This window comes from Rhipicephalus microplus, chromosome X (assembly GCF_043290135.1).
Source record: "Rhipicephalus microplus isolate Deutch F79 chromosome X, USDA_Rmic, whole genome shotgun sequence".
NCBI classification, from domain to species: Eukaryota; Metazoa; Arthropoda; class Arachnida; order Ixodida; family Ixodidae; genus Rhipicephalus; species Rhipicephalus microplus.
The window spans coordinates 263,003,744-263,029,537 of NC_134710.1; the positions used below are offsets into that span (position 1 = coordinate 263,003,744).

Consider the following 25,794-nt stretch of genomic DNA (forward strand, 5'->3'; position numbering starts at 1 on the left):
ATGGGGTTTTTACAAAAAACACTATTAAGGAGGTAAGAGGCTAACAAACCATAAAAATATTTTCAAATAAAAACGAATTCGCTAATTGTAGCGATGCTGCTAGTGACGCTGGCCACATTGTGCTTTTAGTTGTTTTGTTGCCTGTGTTCATGCCCGTGTGCGAAAGTTCTTGTGCTTCCTTGCCTCGTGAGCGCACATTTCGTGTTCTTCAGCCATGAGTGACACAGCGACGACCACAACCACATGCATGGACGAAATATTTTTCAATGGCGCCGGCCGGCCCGACTCGCGAGGCACCACGTGCGAGGCGCGGAGTGTAGAGCATCGGTGTTGAGAGTAAGTGAACTCTGGCGGGCGTAAATATATGTAAAGAAGCACGCGTTGTGAATGAGTAGTACAATGAAAAAACGTTTAAGATTGCCAAAATGTATTATTCTTTCACTGCGGCCACTTAGTGCTCAAAATTTTTCTCTGACCTCTAGACTGCTGGGGACGAGAGTACCTCGTTTCGCTGCGAAGGGAGATCGTTGAACGTCCTTTGCGAAACGCTCCGTTTACCTTCGTTTGCGTAAGGGTGGCCGTGTGACACGGATCGCATTTTCGTTGTCGTAAGGACGAGGGAGTTAAACGGTCTTCGCGGGTGCCCGTGTGACAGGGGTATTATTTTCCCTTACTCAGAAGTATAATATAACCACAAACAAATCATGCATACAATAGACTATGTTTTGATTCCGTTTATAAAAAAATTGACATGACTGACCTCAAAATAACTGATTACTTAATTGCATGCCAATTATAATTAATTACTGTAACTCATAAAACAACCTGTTAATCCATGTTCTTTCTTGAAATTAAGTATCCTTAATACACATAAGCAAATATAAAATAACTGAATATTTAATTACATGCAAATTATAATTAATTATTGCAACTCATAAAACAACCTGTTAATTCATATTCTTTCTTGGAATTAAGTATCCTTAACACACATAAGCATATATTATGCCGTTCATCAACTTTGCAGTAGCACGTAGCTTGGTCACTTTTTCATTAAGCAAATTATGTTGCGCGAACTTAAAATTTTGCTGACAGCCCATGGGATTGGCCTCAGAAGGGGATAATATACAATTTTACCATGGCACACAATCCCAGTGATGAAATGAGAGGTTTTTTTATGTCTGCATAGTCTGCAATTTTGCATTGCTTCTCTACCCCAGATAAATTACTCGCTGATGCTACCGAGAGAACTTTTTTACCTTTACTACTTAATGAAGAAATATTTTTATTCTGCACACTCTATATCAACATCTGACAGACTGAATAATATGAATGAGGTAATGCTTTATGAAGTAATGCTTTATGACCTGAAGCCTCTTAGTTTGGACATAGCATAGATGATAAACATAAGCACATTGTATACTGAGAATAACAAATAAAATAGCATTGTAACGAAATTATTTAAAAAATGCTCCCTTGGATTGTTTACTGACAGTAAGCAGACATGCAGCAGTAATAAAGAAATCGTGCACAATACCCAAGTTACATAACTGCACATGGATTCGACTACATGATGCCCAGTAGCAGCTAAAGCATGCCACGTGTTTTCATGATGACTGCCTCAGGTTTGCTGAATGTGAAGGTTTCAAGACAAAATGATTATTTTTAATGCCTAAGATTCATAGTAATAGTAATCATTAAGATTAATGTGATATTCCAACTATAACTATTAATTAGACAATTTTCAGTAATAACTGTATTGCTTATTCTATTTATGAGACATGTAACTGTATTGCTTATTTTATTTATGAGACATGTTACTATTGAATATTTTAAGTCATCCAGAACTCAAAGCATATGACGTTGTTCTTTTTACCTAGTACCATTTTTAAGAATTAAGCATTCAAAGTCGGGGGTAAACTGATTGATGCCGAAGTTATGATATTTATTCGCTGTTAAAAGTCTATCATTCTAAGAAATGCCAGGCACTAACCTTTCAGCCAAAAGTTATGTTAGGAGCACTAGCTGGCTTCATTTGTACTTTAACAAGGGTTTTAATTATTATGTTAGTAAAACAAGCAACCACACTGATGACTATTATGTAAAGCCTGATGTCCATTGTTCATAAAGAACTTGGCAGTTATAAATTATAATTTGCTTTTGATATCGAATTTTCTACTGTGTTATAGTCATCACGGATGGATGCAGCTGCTGCTTCCATAGTTGTATAGTTATTGAAATTTCTCCCAGGTTCATGAAATACCGGTGGGTATTTCTCTCTCGGCCTGAGTGAGCACCAAGGTCATGCGCTGCCGCTCAGCAGGAGCATGCATGAAGGCCTGGATGTTTTCGCATCCCCTGGTGTGGGGTAGCATTTGCAGATCTGGAGAGCTCATGCTACCGTTTCCTCGTGGGGAGCTGCCTGACAAAGGAATGACACAGTGGTCACGTACAGCATTCTTCTCAAAAAGGGAAAGCGAATTGCTTCCTTATGTGGATACCACTTAAAGGATGTTTCTCAAAGAACAGTTAGTAGGCTAAAGTGAAAAGCAATAAGAAGCAGAATACAGCTTAAAAATAAGTAAAAATAAACAAAAGAGGTGAAGAGGCCTGCCACAAAGTTTCAGAGAGCTTGTCTAAACAAGAAAGCCACGAGACAAGGCAGAATGCAACGGCAGACAGTGCAGGGGAGGAGGAGGAGACAAATAGCGAGTGGGGAGGATAAATAGAGCTGCTTCGATAACGGCAGGGTCACCCTTCCTCCTGACAGCTCATGGTAAAACAAACAAGCAGAAAGAAAAGGTAAAATCAGCAAAGGGAAGATGCCGTCCACCCTCTATCCAGCACAGAAAAGGAACAACTCACTCTCCGACCAGCAGCACTCTCTATCCTGTCTTTTCAATGCAAAGACAGGCGTGAGGTGGTAGAAAAGAAAGAGACTGGGTGGGTGGGTGGGGGAACATGCAGGGGGAGTTTCTGCTTGCAGGCACATCTTTTCTGTTTGGTTTTTCTTCCTCTGGCAACTAGTTCGGTAGCTAAACGCGAGAACTGGACAGGTGCCAGGGGGAGAAATGCCGGCAGAATGCGTGGCCGGCAAAACAACCAGCAAGCTGGGAGCCCCGACGTGCTCTGAAGAGATGCAAAGGAGGTGCAGCGGCGGCCAGTGGAGGGAGACAACAGAGAAAAGGAAACGGCACCTTGGTCGCAGCCTGGCCTGGTGTAGGCTTGCCACTGCCATAGAGGTAGTACTTTGCATAGCTGCCCTGCATTGGGGTAGCAAGGAGGCAGAAGAAAGTGAGAGGAGGAACACATGGTGGCCTCAACTATGCCTCCAAGGTGAGCATTATTGGAACACTCTTGACTCACATATTTTAGGTGGTCAACCTAAGATGACTCAGACACACAACTTCCCTTGACAGCAGGCCACATACAAGTCACCACCATAAAAGTATTACTTGAAGGTATCATTAGGAAGGCCTTTATTGATGTTTCTTCAAGTACTTCTAAGCAGTGTTAAGTTGCCCAACAAATTGTGTTTTTTTTTCTGATTAAGAGCTTCCATTATAAAGCGCATTCAGGTTGAGAAGTCAATGTTGTCATCAAAAGTATTGAGAAACTAATACCCCTGTCACACGGGCACTTAAAAGTCATTTAAGTAAGCGGTCTTTTTCCGAAAAGGAGTTCCTGACAGCAGACACACGGCACAAAGTGAACTCCTTTTCAGAAGCGGTCTTTTTCGTAAACGGCGTTCGTCGATCTCTTTTACGACTCCGAATGAGTAGCCTCGAAACCAGTGGGCGCCAGCAATTTTCGAGTGGTGGGAAAAAAAGAGCGAATGCTTATTTTTCTGTCACCAAAACTCTTTGTAAAAACAAATTTCATATCCTGCAGAAGGTGTAATGAACTCTTTTAATGGTTATTTCCTTTTCTACTCTCGTAAGCAGCTACAACGCGTCGGCAATATCACGTGGTGACACTCGGTCTTGCGCTGCTTTATCCTCTCCTTGGCGGCTTTTGCAGCGTCTGCCTCGCTTTCCAGAGCGAGAAGGCAGGCCGTCAGGCTTGCGATCCTCGCTTTTTCTCCCGTACGGTCGCCCATAACGTGTCGAGAGCAGTCGAGAGCAGTGAAAAACAAATATGGTAAATAAAAGCACAGTGGTGCCAGACGGACTTGTGCACGTCGCTAGTTATGGGAATGCTTTCTTATCTAGTGCAAAAAACTTTTACATTGGTGTTTCTTCATCTCTTATTCTTAAATTTATTTGAAGAAACGAGCATTGCAACAGGTCGTTAATTTGTACATCGTGATACATCGTTTAATTTTCATGGCTTCTCTTTTAACTGCTAGCGCCACGCTTTCGCTAGCGTCTTCGAACGAAAACACTAAAAGGAGATCGTTGCTGCCGTGTGTCTGCGCCGCAAACACCTCTTTGTTAAAAGTCTTTCAACTTCGTAAAAGACCGCTTACTTAAAAGACTTTTTGCGCGCCCGTGTGACACAGGTATAACTGAAGAATACTACCCCACAAGCGAACTTATTCTGGCAGTGTTCAGTATATGAGCTTCTTTATATTACCTATATATAAACAGGTGTGGGTGGGATAACAAACCTTGACCTACATTCAATCAAGGGCAAGCTTTTCTCTTCTTCAGCTCTTTAACAACTATGCCCAGATGACCACGTTGTACATTTGCTGCATATATATATTAAGATGCTTGTAGTATTTAGCCACAGAAATGGTACCATTATAATTTGACATCACCTGCACGTTTGTTCAACTGCTTACCAGAATACAATTAATGGTTAGAATAGGTGGAAACAAGAAATTTACATATATTTTAAATACCTCATTTTTTTCTTCCTTGCAGTATGTGTTCCTTTCAGTTTTCTTGCAGTATGCATGAATCTTAAGGGACGATGGCAACCATGATTTGGCCTTTTTTCAAATACTAATCCTTAAAATATAATTTCGGTTATTTATTAGGCCCACATATCAAATAAAATAATAAATAGGTATTAATACAAGTCCTAACCACAGGCGGCAAGGGGGGTAGCCTGCCCCTTAAGATTTCCACCTGACTTCCCTTTGCCACCCTCCAACAGCAAACAAATTCAATAAACAGCGCATAGTTTCGATGCCTCTCTGCATGAACTCACTTTTTGTGGGTGCCCCCTTTCTCAATAAAAAAATCTCCTGACACTGCCCTTGGCCCCAACATAATCACATGAGCTATAGTCAAAAGCGAAGTGTCAATTGTCAAGCCAGAGGGGGGGGGGGGGGATCAACTGGAGTCAGAAGACCACCTGAAACTCCAACCTGCCTGCCCCCCCCCCCCCCCCCCTCACTTCTTGGGAGGGTTTTGATTGATATGTGGGGTTAACGTCCCAAAACCACCAAATGATTATGAGACGCCGTAGTGGAGGGCTCCAGAAATTTCGACCACCTGGGGTTTTTTAACGTGCACCCAAATCTGAGCACACGGGCCTACAGCATTTTCGCCTCCATCGAAAATGCAGCCACCGCAACCGGGATTCGATCCGGCAACCTGTGGGTCAGCAGCCGAGTACTTTAGCCACTAGATCCCCACGGCGGGGCCTTCTTTGAGGGTCTCCTGAAGACAAAAACGCTATTTTAAATGTTAAATTCAGATTTATTCAGGCAGGACAAGATAAAGGGGACACACGCAGGTGCTAACCTCCAACAAATAGTTTCTTTGAAGCTGGATTGCACGCATTTATACATTGAAGAAACCAACTTAAGCCTGCCCAGGTACAATTTCATTGGAAAGCAAGTTTTGAAAGTAAAGGGGTACTAATGCAATATCGACCTATGCACAATGAAACGCCTATGAAAAAGCGGAGTACAGCTGCACATGCTACAATCTGTACAATGTATTTTTTTATAAATCCTTGCAATGTTCCATGAGCCTGTCATTAAGAAATCACCTCATTTCCCCTGCATGATGTTTACTACACGATAGGGGATTTCGTAAACACCCTCTTTTCCGGGCACGTTACTACCATTAACAAGCAAAGAACTTGTTTTCATCGATACAATTCCATCTGGCCCAGTTTTTTTTTTTTTTTTTTCAGTATATAAATGTACGTGACCTAGCTTTAAATAAATATGTTAAAAGTTAGCACGTGTGTGTGTCCTGATAAATCTGAGCTCAACATTTAAGATATGTTGTACCTGATGGCCAGAAATCAGCCCATGATGAACGCTAGCTTTGCACCTGAACTTTATGCACACTTATTTAGATTTCACAAACTTCAAACACAGCACAGCTCTAACATGCATAGTTTTAATGGATAATCAGTGTAAGGGAAAAGGAACTGAGCAGTTTCCACTTCCCTTTCACTAAATGTGATCCATGAGCTGAGTACGCGATGCAGAAGCGAAGACATTGCAACCACTTTCAATAGATTCTTGATGTATCGTTTATAGAGTCTATCTTGTCAGGAGCAATCATGAAAACAGTATTTCTACGGAAGTCACCATGCCACGTGCGATTACCTGCTGCAACTGTGGGTATCGTAGGCGCGGATCTTCCCATGTTGTCGTATGTTCTCTGTGATTTATAAAGTAGCTAAATGCGAAAAAGAAAGAAAAAGAGCGCACAGTCAGCCATCACACAACAAATATGCACAGCTTAGTTGACAAAAAAAAAAAAACACTACTTCCGCAGTGTTTTCGTCATAACTTAATTATACAAATGATCTAGCTAAAACACATAACCTAAATATTATATACACGACATCTCTAACCAGTACGTAAGTTGATCAACACACAATGATCAAGAAAATGACAGAAATAGCAAAACGTGCGTACTTCCATACACTGAACTGCCCGACATGACCACGCTTTAATGCAATCCTCGATTAAGCCCCACAGAACGCGCACCTGCCGACAGCTGATAACGCGCGCGCAGCATTCTCGTTGATGGATACTTAGGTGGCCGGATGGGCTCGGCGCGGTTTCATCCGCAAGGATCGATTACGCGATTGAAACTAGACGTTAACTGGGTGACATGTTCAAATAGAACAGCGCATACTCCAAGGTATCAACAAAGGTTCTGCACGGTAGCGTCACCAGATCACAGTACTCTGGTTGCGCTAGCCAGCAGTCCATGGCAAGCGTCGGATCGATAGTGTGTAGGAAAGCCGACCTGTGCAGAGCGCGTCTAGGCCTAAAAGAGCGCCGAGGGGACAAAACGAGCGATTTGACCAGCATGCCTAGCCAAGGAGACACATCATCGAGAAGCTGAAAGGCTCATCCACTCACTTGCGGCCCGTTCTGGGGTCGAAACGGCATTCCCAGCCTGACGGCAGGGTTTCCGCCGGCTCCGGATGCACGGCAGCCATTTCCGCGTGCGCTGCTTTCGTTTCGCGTTTGTTTCCGTCCACTGCTCGCACGCGTCACTCATCCCACCCGGCGCCCTCTGGCGGGACGCTGGGGTGTCTTCGAGAGCAGAATCACGCCGTTCGGTGGGAAAGCCAGAACACAGGGGGCTCTGAGGGTGATGATTCATTGAGACTGGGTTTTCAAAAACCAGATAGAAAAGATGGGAGCACAGGCTTAGATAGTTTAAAAAGACACCTAAAGTACCGTCACGCATTACAGAGAACTTCAAAGCCAAAATAGTTTGCCAGGTATGCGAGCTATGCCGGTAAAATAAGAATCCTTACGAAGTTGTTGAATTTCGGGGACCATTTTTGACAAAAAAAAAATTAGGAGGGTGTAGACTTACAAGTGGTTTAGTTACAAATGGTTTGGGGGAGGGGGTTTCAAGCTCGTTTCTTCGATTTCTTTTTCAAAATTTTGCATGCCTGTGTATAGTATACACACACACACAATACAAAAGCACGCACGAACATGCATAAAATGTAGTTGAACGCCCCTCAGAGAAACCAAAAATTTCTGGCTTCCCCACAGAGGCAGAAAACTGTACATAAAAAGGTAAGATTAAGGCGCTTAGCAAAAAAAAAAAACAACAAGATAAGAAGTCTGTCACCATGATGCACAGATTAAATAAACAACTGCGTAAATGCATCAAGGAGCTTATACTAAATCTTGAAATGCATCACCGGAAAATAATGAGAGGAGGGACCATAGTTACGACTTTCGAAAGTCCCGAACGTGCGCATTTGTAATAAGATGTCGTACATCTGTTTGGGCGCACAGATAGGTGCGAAAAAAAAAAGGAAGATAACCCAAATTGGGCGTGCGCTCAGTTTGATGTGACAGATTATAAAATAATAGAACAAAAGAGTTTTTGCATCTTGTTCCAAATTGCGCAAGGCCCGGTCCGGCAGCTGGCAGGGAAATTTCAGCTTTCATTGTTTAGCACCTGCGCAGATCCAGTGCTTGGACAGAAGCGCGTGCCGGCTCATGGTGACGACAATTTTTTTTTCTACGACACAGGAAAAACCACGGTCATGAAAGCTGCGCTGTAAAAATTAGCAACAACATTTGTTTTTGCGGTTTTTCAAGCTAAAACAATGATGTGATTACGAGACGCGTCGTAGCGGAGGAATCCGGACATTTTGACCATCTGGTGCAGTGACATCACACAGTCGATGGTCCTCTACCAACCCTCCTTTATGGAAACGCGACCGCCGCTGCTGGAATCGAACCCATGACTTTCGGGCCAGCAGCCGAGAACTACCATCGAGACGGACGTATCGATATTGGCGCGATAGCGTTGAAGAGCTTGTTTCGCCGAAATTCTGGCATATTGGCGGCGTTGGTTGTGAGCGAAAAATCATCATATTGTGCGTAACCGAAAAATCGAAAAAGAAGCACATAAAGTAAATAATAAAAATTTCTGGATTTGAGTGAAGATCGAAGCCAGACTGGCCAAATGGCAAGCAGATGTTCTACTACACAGCCACACATCTGCTTGAAAATTTCATGAAAGTCATAGGCGTGTACAGTGTTCCTGTTCAGGGAAGGCTCCTTCAAAATCATCGGTCACACATGTAAATTCTGGCGAAATCATGCAACCGTGAGTGAGCATAGAGAGTTAGCCAACCACCCCGTTTTATGAAACGATAAAGTGAAACGTACTTGTAGCCCGAGGAATGAACGATATCATGTTGAGCCGTGTACCATCGATTTAGCTGCGCTACGTATGTCTCCATATCAACTTGCTGATTTCCTAGGCTTTCTGCATTCATATGGAACAATTTGGGCTCCTTTTAAAAACAGTTATTCTTCACTGCCAAGCTGTCAAAACATGCAGCACAGTTATATGATTCTATAATTGTAGAAGTTGGCGACGTGTTATAATCTTGATTGATTTGTGGGGTTTAACGTCCCAAAACCACCATATGATTATGAGAGACGCCCGTGTTATAATCTTAGACCATTTTGTCTCGGTGACTTTCCGCAGCGAGCCCGACTGAGTGAGCATTCGTCTAGTAAGCTGCCCCTCCCCCCCCCCCCCCCCCCATGGCAGGCCATCAGTAGCATTGCTGCACCCATTTGACGAGCACTGTTTTTTTTTTGTGGTAGTGTTATGTACAGAGGGAAAAAGAGAAAAAAATTTTATTGAAAAAAAAAATCAGTCAATCACGTCAAGCATCCCCGTCGCCCGTCGGCATCGAGTGAAATGCCTTGAGAAACGACAGAAGCAAGGGCTTGACTGATGATGTCTTGCTGGACGTTGGGGTTTAGGCTGCGGAGTTCGACCTCCAAGGATTCTATAGTGTGTGAATCCATACCATGTGGATCTAATTTGCCTCCTCGTCACGAAATCAGCCCTGAGAACGGAAAACTTTTGGATGCCACTTGCTGTAAAGTACGGGGTTCGGAAAAAAAAAAACGGCTGCAACATTCGCCGCATAATCTCGTCTCTCTTACTGAGTGATCTTTCCGATCCAGGGTATACTTGCAGATTCAACCTGCAACGATTTCATGATATGCGCGCACTTTTTCACCTCATTTTGTAAATTCGGTAACTTGGGAGGTTCCAGATAATTTGTAACTCTTATACAGTAGAGACAATTTTTCACACACACACACACACACACACACACACACACACACACACACACACACACACACACACACACACACACACACACACACACACATATATATATATATATATATATATATATATATATATATATATATATATATATATATATATATATATATATATATATATATATATATATATATATATATCACTGCCCTGTGATATGACCCCCTCACGAATTGATAATTGATAGCTCAATTCTGTTGCCTTGTTGTTCACAAACCAAAGTAACCTTTTTTTACTCACCCCGTAGGTCTAGTGGCTAATCCCCGTATTCTAGAACGTACCTTCACTCAATGCTTCACCTTCACTTGAGAAAGCCAATGGGAGCGCCGTCTCTAGGAACGGCAAGTCACTGCGTATCAGCGATAATCTGCTGCAATTCTCGAGTAGCTCAGCGTCATTTTGAGCCAAGCTGTGGCGCCCTGCTCAACTCTGTCAAGTGAAGGGTGAAAGTCGAGTCGAGAAACCTTTGTGGATATGGGGGTAAGGCACTCAGCTGCTGACCTGTAGATTGTGGCATCGAACCCCGGCCGTGGCAGTCGCATACTTGATGAAGGTGAAAATGCTTGAGGCCCGAGTGCTTATATTTAGGTTCATGGTAAAAAAAACAAAAAAAAACCCGACGTGGTTGATATTTCCGGAGCCCTCCACTACGGCGTCTCTCGTAATCATATGGTGGTTTTGTGACGTTAAACCCCAAGGATCGTTATTAAAGTAGGCGTTTAGCAAAATTCAGGTTGTCGAAGAACTTAATAACCTGCGTTTGTCTCCTGAGACTTTTTTTCCCTTTTCGAGCCGTAGTTTTTTTTTGTGTGTTCTTGTGGCGAAACGAACAAAACTGACAGGGTCCCTTCCTTCTTTTGCACGCAGACGGCTAGTTACGTAAAAAAAATGACGCCCGCATCTTGCCACGGGAGGAATTCGAGTAAATGCGTCGCAGAGGGGGGGGGGGGGGGGGGTATCGCGTGAATGTTGCGTAATTGTGTATGGTTTGAGAAAGCTTAATTCTTATTTCGTCTTTATTCTCATCTATTGAATGAAGGAGAAACGTTGCCTTCAACGTCAAGCGAAAGCCAAGACGCCTTTGACTGAATTCCTGATGCGTGATCCAGTGCCTACGTATACGTAATGGCCAATGAATGGTTGTGCAGCGCAAGGAGTCATTTTTTTTTAACTAGCAGAGGCTACCTGCGTCGGCCTTGCGAGGCGAGAGAGGGCGAGGAGAGACAGTTTTGCGGCTGTCTTCCTGGGACGGCACGAGACGCGAGCATGCGCAGTGGGTGTGTGGACGGAAGGACAGCGTTACACAGGCTATAGTCACACAGCTGCTTCGCATCCAATATCGTTTACAGATAGTGACCGCAGTACAAGCTCTGTGGCAATCTTATTTATTTCTGTTAACAGATTATCGCATTCATGTTGAGTGAACCTGTGAATGTCCATCCATATTCTGTCTGCGGCTGTACTGTTCTAGAACGTTTATTTCCTCTTTCAACATATTGATTGATATGTAGGGTTTAACGTCTCAAAACCACTATATGATTATGAGAGACGCCGTAGTGGAGGGCTCTGGAAATTTAGACCACCTGGGGTTCTTTAACGTGCACCCAAATCTGAGCACACGGGCCTACAACATTTCCGGCTCCATCGGAAATGCAGCCGCCGCAGCCGGGATTCGAACCCGCGCCCTGCGGGTCAGAAGCCGAGTACCTTAGCCACTAGACCACCGCGGCGGGGCCTTCTTTCAATATAGGAAGCACTGTCACGTCTTCTGAATGTCGAATCCCGGCTGCGACGGCTGAATTTTCAACAGAGGCAAAAATGCTGTAGGCCCGTGTGCTCATACTTCGGTGCATGTTAAAGAACCCCAGGTGGTCAAAATTTCCGGAGCCCTCCACTACGGCGTCTCTCATAATCATATGGGAGTTTGGGACGTTAAGCCTTACATATCATCATGTCTTGTGAATGTTGAACAGCTTCTTTTCGGCGGTGTAATACACTGGTGCCTTGTTCCTGCCGATTGACACCACCTTCAAGGTTATCAGAGAAATGCTGCACCGCCTTTTCAATGTTCTGTACAGTTTCTTGTAAGCGCATCAGCTTATACAGCTTTGCCTCCAGTGCTTGCATTTTCGACCACTTTTTGTTAATTTCAGCAACCTCAGCTTGTATAACTTCACAAATTGGCCGTTGGTGTCTGCGTTTTCTTGAGAAAGCTTACATGTAAGGTATTTAGGTGATTTATTTGTCGCATCGCTCATCATACTAAATGAATTAGCAGACATGCCTCTACATTTCCTGATGTGGAAGTCACCGCTGCAGTCAACTCATCGCACGACGACGTCATCAACCCCGAGCGCTATGTGACAAAAAGAACAAGCAAGCATTTGCAGTCATTTTTGCTCAAGGAAAGTGACACACACGTGAAAAATCATTCAAGCAGCTGTCGGGGCACACATTGAACAACACTAAGAAGGCGTTGAAGCATTTAAATTAAGAATTACCGCGAAAAATCTTGCTGGGGGAGCTCGAGGAACCTCACCCACCCGTGGCCCATGCCCCTTATGAATAAATATTGAGCTGGCGTAGATGTATGTGCGAGGAAACGAGAGAACGCGTAAACGCGAGCCGACATAGGGCTGACAAAAATGCAGGAGTTCATCAGTTTTATCGATTGCCACAAGAGACTGCCTCGTCAAAACACCACAAAAACAAACCTACTTTACCACTTAAGGTTTTCACGTATTCTTGAACAACACGGTGCGCGCGCAATCAGAAAGCTCAAGAATAGGACTTCAGTCTTTTCAAGTTCCATAAAATGTCGTTAACCGGGTAGACACGAAGTGGCAATGAATGGAGGCAGAAATGTCGAGGCCGGTGTGCTCAGATTTGGGTGCACGTTAAAGAACCCCAGGTGGTCAAAATTTCCGGAGCCCTCCACTACGGCGTCTCTCATAATCATATAGTGGTTTTGGGACGTTAAACCCCACAAATCAATCAACGAAGTGGTAATGACATATTTAGTGCTTGTATTTCCGTTCAATCCTTCTTTCTTGGCCTCAGCTAATTGTTTTTGGAGTGAGGCTATCAGCGACATAGGTCACTTGCCTGTACCATGCCGATATGAGAAGGCGTTTATTGGAAACTTATGATAAAGCCAGCATCTTGTAATCTGCATGAAAAGCGTACTACATTACGTGTGTAGATATACGCTCACTACGTAATACTGCAACAATTTTCATGTGATGCACAAAGTCTACCTCGGCTGTCCCGTATAACATGCCATAACAATGCTATAGGAGTAATATATGGTAAGTCCGAAAACGACGATATGATTTTGCGAGACCCCGTAGTGGAAAGCTCCGGAAATTTTGACCACCTGGTGTTCAGCATACACATGCCATTTCGCTTCCACTGAAAGTGCGACAGCCGCGGCCGGGGTCGAACCCGTGACCATCGGGTCGGCAGCCGAGGATTATAAACGCGCTCCTTCACGGCGGACCGCATAGCACGCGGAAGCTTCTCATTTTTCGTTGAGAAACTGTCGGGAGCGGTGAAGAGCATTGAAAAGCAGGGTCACTACAGCGTCATAGATATTTTTTGACGTCTACCGCACTGCTCCTGCAAGCCAATTTTGTCTTCCTTATTTTGACGTGCGGTTCACAGCCTGCATGCTCCGGACCTCCCTCCAACGTCGGCAGTCCAGAGAAATGGCAAATATATTCTTTGCGGCTATCAATTTGAGCAGCCAGCTTTGATAACATGTTCCGACGGAATGGATGCTGAAATTCAAGAAATTCAGGTTTCTGGGTTTCAGCAACTATTGAAAGCACGTTGTTATACGTGTCATTCCGAAGAGAAAGTTTGATTCAATCTGCAGAACTAGCGTGGGCTCTGTTTTGTATATAGCTAACAAATAATGCGTTAGGCTCTCTTAAGTGTTCTGCGTTTCTTTCTGAAACTCCAGCTAAACACACACACACACACACACACACACACACACACACACACACACACACACACACACACACACACACACGCACGCACGCACACACACACACGCACACACACACGCGCACACACACACACACACACACACACACACACACACACACACACACACACACACACACACACACACACACACACACACACACACACACACACAAGCTATAGCAACCGTCTCCAAAAGTGCCTCAGTGGCTGTCCCGTGTTTTACTATGTAAATTTAAAGCAAAGGTGGGAATAGTGGTTTTATTGAATAGAGCGCACAAACAAACAAACAAGCACGCAACATAACACGCATATAATAGGCGCTTCCCTTGTGTACTTCGGACGAGCTGTCATTCACACTGACCAGATACTGCTGCGACGAATCTTCATTCAAATTTTAACGTCCCAAAGGTTTAACGTCCCAAAACCACGAGGGACGCCTCAGTATATAGCGCTCCGGAAATTTTGACCCCCTGGTCCTTTTAACGTGCCCCTAAATTTGGGGGTACAAACAGCAAGCGTTTTCGCCTCCATTGAAAAGGCGGCTGCCACAGCAGGGATTCGAACCCGTGACATTAGGGTTAGCACAATAACCAGTAGACCCCCATAGCGGCTCACTCAATTTTGATGATTGATATCTCAAGCAAAATGTTTTTTTTATAATTTCAAAAACAATAAAGGGGGAGGGACTATATATAAATTGTGAAATCCTGTACAACTTTTCTATATTAACAATTGTTCTCAAGTTAATAATTAAATGATAAAAAGTGTTAATTATTCTTTTCATTGCAACTTTACGCGAGGCGAGGTATTTACGCCCATGGACGAAGATTTTGTGTGTCAAAATGGCAGGCGCCTGAATAATATAGCATTTTTATTAAAAATCTATATTGTCTGAGAGAGAGAAATAAACGCTTATTTAGAAACAGTGTTCCGAGCGAGGCCCGGTGTCACCCTCAGGTGGGAGGGTTCTCTAGTGCAGGAACCCTCTCTCTTGTTTCGTCTGCCCTCTTGGCCCTGGCGACGAGTTGTCGCTGGTCTTGCAGGTCCTCGAGGACGAGCTTGGCCTCCCACGTTTCCATTAGGTGGTCGTAGTTTATTCTTGGGGCTTGGTTCCGCTCCAGTTGCACGTCGTGGTTAGCATGGCACTGGCATTCCACGAGCAAGTGTGCCAGGGTGTCTGGTACGCTGCAGAGCGGACACATGTAGTTATATGTCGTTGGGCAGAGGCGGTGCATTAGTATGCCATGTATGTAAGTGTTGCTTTGAAAAAAAAATAAACACCCTGAGTAACTATATTCTTGCGGTGGAGAACACAAGAGGCGTGCGCGGACTACGTCGGCGCGCTTTGCACGACGAAACACGCATGGCGTTGACGCCGAGTGATGTTGCGGCACTGGAGATAGGTGCAGATGTATACACAAAGTCTCATGTATATTGTGTTTATCCTGGTATCCCAAGAGTGCACGACGCAATTTTCCGGCAGAGACACGCTGCATACATGCGCGGCTTTGAAACAATCAAACGGCCCCACGCCGAGCTCAAAGTCGAGACACATGTAGTTTATCGCCTTCATTTCTCGCCCTCCTTGCAAGCGTTATCTCCTCTTCGCCACTTATTTTTTCCTAAAAACACGTGGAATGTCAGTTTTCGCGCTTTTCGACTACGCATCTCTGTTTGCGCAGTCGCGAATGTAGAAGGCGAAGTGAAATCGCTTGATCTCGCACGATAGTCATTCGAGACAACAAAGAGCTTGCATGTGACTGCTCAGCAAAGCAGGGCAGGAAACAATTCGCAACAGATATCTATCGCATATCGACCAATCGAGAGCTTACTTTGTCGTAACGTCACGTGAGCAAACAGCTGACACCATTAATTGTGCCGCAAAGGCGCGGGAAACGCTGAAAGAGAATAACGCCCTTGTTTTTTTTTGTGTGTGTGTATTTTAGAGGCTGTTTAGGGGCCAGAACACTAAAGAGGAAAACGATTTTTCTTGCGTATCAGTAAAGCCCACATTAACAATCCCGAAAAGACCATCTTATGGCAACATGACGCTTATTGAGCCAAATGAAAATAGAATGCGGGTGGCGACGCCAAGACGAGATTGCCGCACCAAACACCGTGACGTCATAGGTATTGAAGGCGTCTACTGGGTCCTACGTAGCTTCAAATCTACAAAAAAATGAAGTACATTGTAATCGGTAGCTGTCATATACATAGCATACGAAGTTCTACAAAATCTCTTCGAGCCAATGCCACAAAAATACCGAAAGTAAATCTTGAAATTTCTTGCGTCACGCGCAGAGGTTTCGGAGTGAAATTTAAAAGTGAAATTTCGACCTTGATTTTCTCTGTAAATAATCAACTTACAGGAGAGAAACAAGAGGCATTAGATTTCCCAGAGTGCAGTATGTCAAACTAATTAAAGTAGTTGCTCCTCTTTAGTGTCCCTTTAAAGCGATACACGCGTCAAAATAGGACACATTTATGTTTCTGCGCACTCGAGGCCACCGACGCAAACCGTACAGCTCGCGTGAGTGACCAGCATGCAGCCATAAGTTAAAAGGCGGATTGGTCACGCACTCGCGCGCGTTCGTGGCGTATACGTCAGTCTGTTAAAATTCTGCTTAAAATTCACAAGTCGATTATCTGTCACAGGCTTTTCCTTTAGTCGCGGGAAAGGCAACTGAAATGAACAAAACAAAAAAACGAGTCCAGACGGCGCATTTACGTCTGCGGACCACAGTTCCTAACAAGCCCGATGACAATATCGTTGACAAAAAGCACCACAACGACGGCCTCTTTCCACTTTTGTTTTTTTTATCACTCAAGTAATCAATGATACCATTCTGGACACTGTCCAATTCAGCCGTGTTGTCAAATATCACCATTGGTCAACTATGATTGGCCCAGAGGGCTGCTACGGCATCTCTGATTGGCTTAAAATGCCACCATTACGAAATTTGACAATATGGCGAAGTTAGAAAGCGTCCATAATAGCACGCTCGGAGAAAGAAAGCGTTACCCGAAGGGTTGCCGATGTTGTCACGGTTCCTTCGTTGCGTGCAAACGGCACGCAGCAGAGAGAAGGCGTTGCAGGTTGAAGAGAAAAAAAAAGCAGCAGCTGTAGCAGTTAATGCGTTCAGATATGACTAATATGTTTTGCGTTTCTGCGCCCGACAAAAATATAATTAATGGCGCATTAGTGTATATGTTCCCTTGTGGAACATATATGCTTTTGTAGGCAGCATACATGAGGGCAAAGATTTACGGAGTTGCCCTGTATCGGGCGCGCTCACCGTATTTTCGGTCGTCGGAGCTTTATGAAGACACCACACGAGAGTTCGCCTGTGCACTTCTGTGAATTCTCTTGAAACAAGGGAAGTGTTTAGGGTAAAATAACAATAATCTTGAAAAGAGAGAAAGCGCATAATTACTGCAGGGGTTACCTGTTTACCAAATATGTAGAGTCGCCATCCGAAGCGCGTCCTGAACACGACAGAGGTCACGGTCCTGAAACGGTTTGGTTGGCGCCGCGCAGCTTTCGATTCTATTGCCGCGATGCATATATCCAAGAACACCGAGCTATTATCTCGGCACCCAGCACTTCGCGGCTGCCATCAGTCCAGGTCACGCGTCAGAGCGTTCGTGTTAAGCTTGCCGACGACTGTGAGCGCGCACGGTCGCCCGAATGGGGATATTGCCGAGCAAGCGTTATGCACAAAAGGCAGGCGATTTCTGAAGGCGAACTATGCGACATTCACAACTTACATTGCTCTGTTTCTATTCAAATGAATACAGGGCATGTCAGAATGAAGCCTCGATTGATTAAGCGATCACGCAGCCGCAACGTATATTCGCATTTTTTTTAACTGTATGTACAAAAGTAGTCTTTGTTAAATACACAAGTTTTCGATAAAATATTGGTGCCCCGCCGCGGTGGTCTAGTGGCTAAGGTACTCGGCTGCTGACCCGCAGGTCACGGGTTCAAATCCCGGCTGCGGCGGCTGCATTTCCGATGGAGGCGGAAATGGTGTAGGCCCGTGTGCTCAGATTTGGGTGCACGTTAAAGAACCCCAGGTGGTCGAAATTTCCGGAGCCCTCCACTACGGCGTCTCTGATAATTATATGGTGGTGTTAGGACGTTAAACCCCACATATGAATCAATCAATCTATCTACAAAATATTGGTGCCTACAGCGACTTGAGCGCCCTCTCAGATCAGCGCCGTCTATTATACTGGTCGGGTGATACTATAGATTCATTTTTCTCGTGTAAGTTTTTCGGCGCAAAGGCATGCGGGCAAAACAGGGGGTGGGGGGGACGCAAGTTCCGCCCTCCACATTGACATAATAGGGAGGGGGCGCTACCTTCGCCGCCCCATTAACGGGAGCCCTGTGCTCGCTTTACTTCTGTCGATCTCCTCGGCGAGCAATATCCCGCTGCTTATTATTATTTTTTAGCTACATTCATTGATTGGGGCTACGGTGTTTTAACACCATGGTTGGGGATAAGACAAACGTGAGATGTACCGTGCCTTGTTTTTTTTTTAACTGTGAATTCTACCCCTCATTTTCCATTCCATTCAAGAAGCGCATGAGTCGAAATTTCGAGGGGACCTGCAACACCTTTTCTGCGTGGTCGGAAAACGCTGCCGATCGGCAGTCGAGGCTGCCGAGAACACGTGGGTCAAACATTAATCGCAGCACGCGACCTGAAAGTTGCCGTTCTCAAAGTACGATAGAGATCGTTACCTCTTCTTTCCACAAATGATGCCAATGACCACCGGGTCGCAATTTAGCCAGAACGCAAAACCCTTGGCAGAGGTTTCGTTGAATAATATGGCCCTTAATTGTTGCACCTCACAGCCTTTGACAGTGATGCATTCTTTATCTCATTCGACGCGTCGTTTCCCCGCGCTGCTCGTCGGCAGCGGAAGCGGCACTCATGCAAGCGCCCCAAGCGGCCGCTACTGCGGGTTTGTCAAGCGGATGATCGCGAGACAAAGTGTGTGGCGCTCTGCAACCTGCCCGCCAAGCTGAAGTTGTGCTTAGTGACTGACACTGTATCGCCTACAATCGTATTGGACAACTTATATCCGATTTTCAGCACATAACAAACCGGCAGAGAACATAACGACTGCTGGACTGACCTGGTCACATGCGGTGCAATACTTCTTAGTGATCAATATAATGCAATACTAAGGTGAACATCCATCCTACCGTGCCCTGGCACGGTGCCTGGTGGCTGCCGGGGTGCGCCAACGAACGCCGCTCGCGCCGGACAGGGGGCGCGTGCGTCTCGTTCTATTTTGCTTGACCCCGCCTCAATAAGCACAGGCGTTCGCCGATCACGCTTGAAATTTACTGCCCTTTCATTTTTCTTTTTTTTACGCAGAATGGTATATGACGTACCTAACTTCGATCAGAAAAATTTTGAAACTATAACAATAAAATAAAAATGGCCTTTTTGAGAAAGGTACTTTTAAACTTTTGTTTCCCGACAGTTTTCGGGAAACCGCTTACGTTTTAGTAAAATTACCAAGTGAAACAAAGCACGATAGAACCACGAACATTATTTTAAAGAGAGTGCAACTATCCAAATTATTAAGTGTTCAGCTTTATTATCTTGTTTGCAGCGATAAATTCCTGAAATACAGGTGTTTTGCACAGTTTGCGATATTTGATTTTTTTTATCGAAAGTGTTTCGACAGGTAACAGAAAAAAAGAGCTCACACGATTGTATTTTATTTGTTCTTTGGTAGGAACAAATATTGTACCCAAGAAGTGCACCATACACCTTTCATGCTCAAATTTCAGAAATAGCGAAATTCACCTACGCCAACAGAATAAAGCAGATCTGAGAAGAATAAAGCAGTTGTTAGTTTGGCGTCAATCCGTTTCTTTTCTCACCTCCTTTTTTTCATTGTTCCGTTTTGTTCGCGCCAGAGAAGTTCTCTTCCTATTGTCCTACAGGAACGTTCAACGAAATCAGTCATCGTGACTGGAACCTCGTGTTTGATCTTATCTGGGCCCTGTTTTTACATGTGAAACACAATTTTCATTGCTTAATTATTGATTTTTTATAGTCGGCCAAGAAAAAAGCAATCTTTTTTTAGAATATATTTATTATCTTGATACATAAAAAAATTCTGATTGTCGTCAATCTCCAACTTGTTCTGATAGAACCAAAATAATTTCGTTCACATCGTCAGGATGTAGGTCCAAGCTGAAAAGCAAATGATTAAATAAATAAATAAAGCCGAACTGCAAGAACAGAACACAATCAAATAACATAAACAAAGAGAGAGAGAGAGAGAGTAGCAGTGAAAGGCAGGATGGTGAACCACCTGGCACTTGGAGAGCGGGATAAAGGGGACGAGAAGGGAGACGGAAGAATCCCAAGCACACTTGGGGTAGCGCATCCAGCCGGTCGTACAGATCTGTTGACATTAGGCATTTACGCAGCACTTTCGTAGCCTTCTACACCCTCGACGCACATGATTGATTGATATGTGGGGTTTAACGTCCCAAAAACCACCATACGATTGTGAAAGACCCCGTAGTGGAGGGCTCCGGAAATTTCGACCACCTGGGGTTCTTTAACGTGCGCCCTCGACGCACATGGCCATGGTCCTGGAATCTTGTTTACAGAAAATGCTAGGTGTGAGGTCTAAACTCTTTTTGAGAAAGGTACTTTTAAACTTTTGTTTCCCGACAGTTTTCGGGAAACCGCTTACGTTTTATTAAAATTACCAAGTGAAACAGAGCACGATAGAACCACGAACATTCTTTTAAAAAGAGTGCAAATATCCAAAATAATATGTGCCCAGCTTTATTATCTTGTTTGCAGCGATAAATTCCTGAAATACAGGTGTTTTGTGCAGTTTGCGATATTTGATTTTTTTTCATCGAAAGCGTTTCGACAGGTAACAGGAAAAAAGAGCTCACACGATTGTATTTTATTTGTTCTTTGATGGGAACAAATATTGTATCCAAGAACTGCACCGTATACCTTTCATGCTCAAGTTTCAGAAATTGCGAAAATTACCTACGCCTACAGAATAAAGCAGATCTGAGAAGAATAAAGCAGTTGTTAGTTTGGCGTCAATCTGTTTCTTTTCTCACCTCCTTTTTTTAATTTTTCTGTTTTGTTTGCGCCAGAGAAGTTCTCTTCTTATTGTCCTACAGGAACGTTCAACAAAATCAGTCATCGTGACTGGAACCTCGTGTTCGATCTTATCTGGGCCCTGGTTTTACATGTGAAACACATTTTTCATTGCTTAAATATTGATCCGTGATAGTCGGCCAAGAAAAAAAAACAATATTTTTTAGAATATATTTAATATCTTCATATGAACATAAAAAAGTTATTACTTCAGGTGTCGTTCGGATGTCGTCAATCTCCAATTTGTCCTAATGGAACCACAACAACTTCGTTCACATCGTCAGGATGTAGGAAAACCTGAAAAGCAAATAAATAAATAAATAAAACCGAACTGCAAGAACAGAACACAATCAAATAACATAAACAAAGAGAGAGAGAGAGAGAGAGAGAGAGAGAGAGAGAGAGAGAGAGAGAGAGAGAGAGAGAGAGAGAGAGAGAGAGAGAGAGAGAGAGCAGTGAAAGGCAGGACGGTGAACCACCCGGCACTGGGAGAGCGGGATAAAGGGGACGAGAAGGGAGACGGAAGAATCACAAGCACACTTGGGGTAGCGCATCCAGCCGGTCGTATAGATCTGTTGACATTAGGCATTTACGTAGCACTTTCGTAGCCTTCTGCACCCTCGACGCACATGATTGATTGATAAGTGGGGTTTAACGTCCCAAAACCACCGAATGATTATGAGAGACGCCGTAGTGGAGGGCTCCGGAAATTTCGACCACCTGGGGTTCTTTAACGTGCGCCCTCGACGCACATGGTCATGGTCCTAGAATCTTGTTTACCGAAAATGCTGGGTGTGAGGTCCAAGCCTTTTGTCTCTTTGGTTCTGCAAAGGCAGCATGCGAAACGAGTACACCTTCGCGAATGCAAAACCCATGCAAAACAGTGTCGCATCGGAGTGGAAAATTCGCGATGCTGGGTGTAGCTTCAGTGAAGGATCACATTTAAGATGCTGATACCTGTCGAAGTAAAGAGATGACTAAAAATTAAAGAAAAAATACGAGGGAAAGCTATGGGATCAAAATATATTGTAAAAGAAAATAATAACAATACAAACTCGTTTATAGTGAGCAAACGTGTAGCAATGGCATAAAGTTGACATACAATGTGCAGACGAATACGCGACAGGTGACACAAAATATAACAATGTTTAAAGCAGTATATTGCTGGACGTGCACGTTGCAATGGACGAGATGAAAAATTGGTCATTCAACGGCAAACTTACCACGAAACATGTTTGAACACACACAATTCCTTTGTAAGAAATTGAAAAAAAAGGTAAACATTTTAGAGCACTATTTGGCATCGTAAAGTATAGTTGATAGAAAAAAGATGTACTCCCTACTACGGTGAATTTAATATTGCCCTTGTGGGCGAAACCCATGTTGCCGCCCCACCGCGGTGGTCTAGTGGGTAAGGTACTCGGCTGCTGACCCGCAGGTCGCGGGATCGAATCTCGGTTGTGGCGGCTACATATTCCCGATGGAGGCGGAAAAGTTGTAGGCCCGTGTTCTCAGATAAGGGTGCACGTTAAAGAGCCCCAGGTGGCTGAAATTTCCGGAGCTCTCCACTTCAGCATCTCTCATAATCATATGGTGGTTTTGGGACGTTAAATCCCACCAATCAATCAATCAACCCACGTAACCGGCAAAACACCATCAAATATACGATAGTATACGCGGAATGCGTTAAAACTACCTGGTTACTAGAAAACGAGATGGCACTTTCTCAATCCCTGATTAGTGGCCACTACTTTGGCTCACGATGGAGTTGGCAGTAAAAAATTGTTGTTAGAGGCAAACCTGGTGGGATTAGCGTTTACCATTAAAAATTTCTGAAAGACATTGGCTGTTACGGAACTGTTATGACACTTAAATACAAGAAACCTCAGTTTATATTTGAATAAATTACACACTTTTAGTACACTATGGTGCTGAAAAAGTGGGGGCACGCTGGTGAATGGAGTACTGAATGTTAGGATGTGAATGGCTTGGTTATGCACACGTTGAAGTGGGAGTACATGAGATGAATGGGTGTTCGCCCATACCGTGATGCAGTACGTAATATGACTGTGGATAAAGGCGTAGTATAGTTTAAGCAAAGTTGAAGCATGGTCGTGCCTTAATTAATGTTTTGATTTCGTGAGCTATCCTCTGTTTTATAAGTGAAATGTGATGATGGTACTTTAGAAGAGCATCTAGGAGTACCCCTAAGAATGTGAACTTGGTGGTACAAAGATGTCTGTGGCTGTTGATAGTAATAGCAGGGTAGGTGAAAGAGCATTACGAGTAGAATAGAAGATAATGAACTGTGTTTTATTTGTGTGAATTGTTAAACCATAGCTTTGCACCAGTTCTTAAAAATAATGGTGTCCATGGACTTATGCTGCAATTATAAAAGCTCTTTACATTTCATTGTTTATCCGAGAAAATGGGGGGCCACAAGCAGGCCATTGCAACCGGCACGTCATTGCCTTATTTTGAAATTTGTTTCGAAGCCTTCACTCTTATACCATGCTAGACAGCTTTGGATGCAAGCTGCTCTAAGGATCAATGGGCTTTGTCACATAGTTACCATTAACAATGGCATTTGAATACTGTTCTGCTTCACCAAATGGATTCACATTAAAACAAAATAGATAGCTGTTAGTATTAGATTTCATAATTTTGCATGTGTACATCTGCACAATTCTAAAGAATGAAATTTCAACTTTCTGGATTCATAGATGTAAACATCTCTTAGAGAAACATAAAAACTGATATTGCCATGTGGTCATGATGTTGAATACCGCAGTAGTTTGCGGGATTGAGACCAAACTTTTTATTTTAGTGAACCTTTGCCTGAAGAACGGAAAGTCAAACTACAAGCAATACATAGTCTGCCCTGATAACGGTAAACAGTGCATCGGCCATTAATAATCTGACAAGCAGTACAGCGCGTCTGGTTTGATACATGTGCTATTAAAAATTCCAGGATTATTACTAGTGGCTGCGTAAGCTCTAGACTATTCTCGTCCTATCCACAAACTTAACAGGGTGATCTCAAGTTATCGTGAAGCTCCTGAAACACTGCTGCACCGAGTGTTGCTTAGAGTCTTTGTGGGTGAAACCAAACTTTATCGAAATAAAACACACATGGCAATATGCATGTACTTAGTTGTGAGGCTTGTCATTTATATGCTAAATTTATCCCAAGTAAAAAGATAGTTTTATCCTTAAAGGCCAAAAAACATATGAATGTGGTGTGTTGTGCTGCATGTGTTATTGCCATGAGAAATATATAAAGCAATTCACATAGCTGTAGTAAAAATATATGTGGACTTCACAATCCCCAAGCATTTCGCGAGGGCAAGTAATTTTTTTTTCCCTTTTCAGCACATCTTGTGGCAGCCCTAATTAACCATCTAATATCCAGAATTCTCTGGCAAAAACAATTAACATATTGCATTTTTTTTTGTTTCAAGACAACATTGAAATGCTGATGTGAGGTTTTGCATTTGTTGTTATTTTTTTGAAACAAAGCACTCAGAGTATGTAGGCATTTGACTCAACTTGAGCCAGAAGATGGATGCTTCGAAAGTCTCTCAGAAAGTACAATTTATTAATAATAACAATTATAATTTAGCCAGGTTGCCACTCATGATTTAGGCAAGAATTTCAACAATGTATTGGCACTCACTGAACTTTCTGTCTGGCATGTGCTGAATTGTAAAACATACTTTTTTGTAATTTGCTTTGTTAATTTTATTCCTATCCCATCAGAGTTATTCGTACTGTCTGACCTTGTGTTGTTATAATTATTGCACAAATAATGCAATAATAAACAAGTAAGTTCTTATGAACAGGCTTATGATTAGTTAACTGATGTAAGCTAAGAGCAAAAAAGATGTGCTATGAACTGATCCTTCTTGCTAATGGACAACAAGATTCAGAGCAACTTTCACCAAATACATTTATGCTTTTACTTGCATTACATGTCACGAATTTGCATCACTTGTAGCCAGGTACATTTTCTTTTTTCCATTTACGTACCTTGAGGCATGTGCAAGGGTGTGTTCAATGAGCGATGGAATACAGCAGAAAAAAAAGCACTCGTGATGTTTACACAGGCCCTCACACAAGAAGTTGGTGGGTCACTGGTAGTGACAACAATACAAGGGGTGTGCAAATATTTGAATAATGAATCAAATACCATTCGATAGTCGAATTTAATTGTACGTATACGAAATACCTAATATTTTAAAAATAATCGGCCCATATGGGACAACCCTGAAGCAGCAAAACATGGGATCAGCTGAAGGTTTATTTTCTTCTTGTAATCCCTGAATTACCACAATAAATGCAGCCCAAGTATTGGCAGCACTATTTATGCTATAACCATTACCAGATAAAGCATTTTTGCTGAACTGCACTTTCACTCTGTTTTTACTGTGGTGGAGCTGCATTGCATTAACCCTTTTCTGTTTTCATCATTGAAGTTAGGGAATATGACTGCATACAGCTTCACGAATAAAAACACATGCAAGTCTTTTCTTCACGTATATTGTTCTTACAAATACAACACTTGATTTTTGCATGCTCTCTGTGCCAGA

At 43.3% G+C, this 25,794-nt stretch overlaps 1 protein-coding gene across 1 annotated transcript in view; it reads left to right on the forward strand.

The window, feature by feature from the left end:
* Positions 1-81: 81 nt before the first annotated feature.
* Positions 82-25,794, forward strand: part of LOC119162237 (lysosomal alpha-mannosidase) — a 497,787-nt gene continuing 472,074 nt past the window's right edge. The window contains exon 1 of the mRNA XM_075879032.1: positions 82-3,333. Within this exon, the coding sequence (XP_075735147.1) occupies positions 3,308-3,333 (26 nt within the window). The 5' untranslated portion in view covers positions 82-3,307. The remainder of the gene's footprint in view (positions 3,334-25,794) is intronic.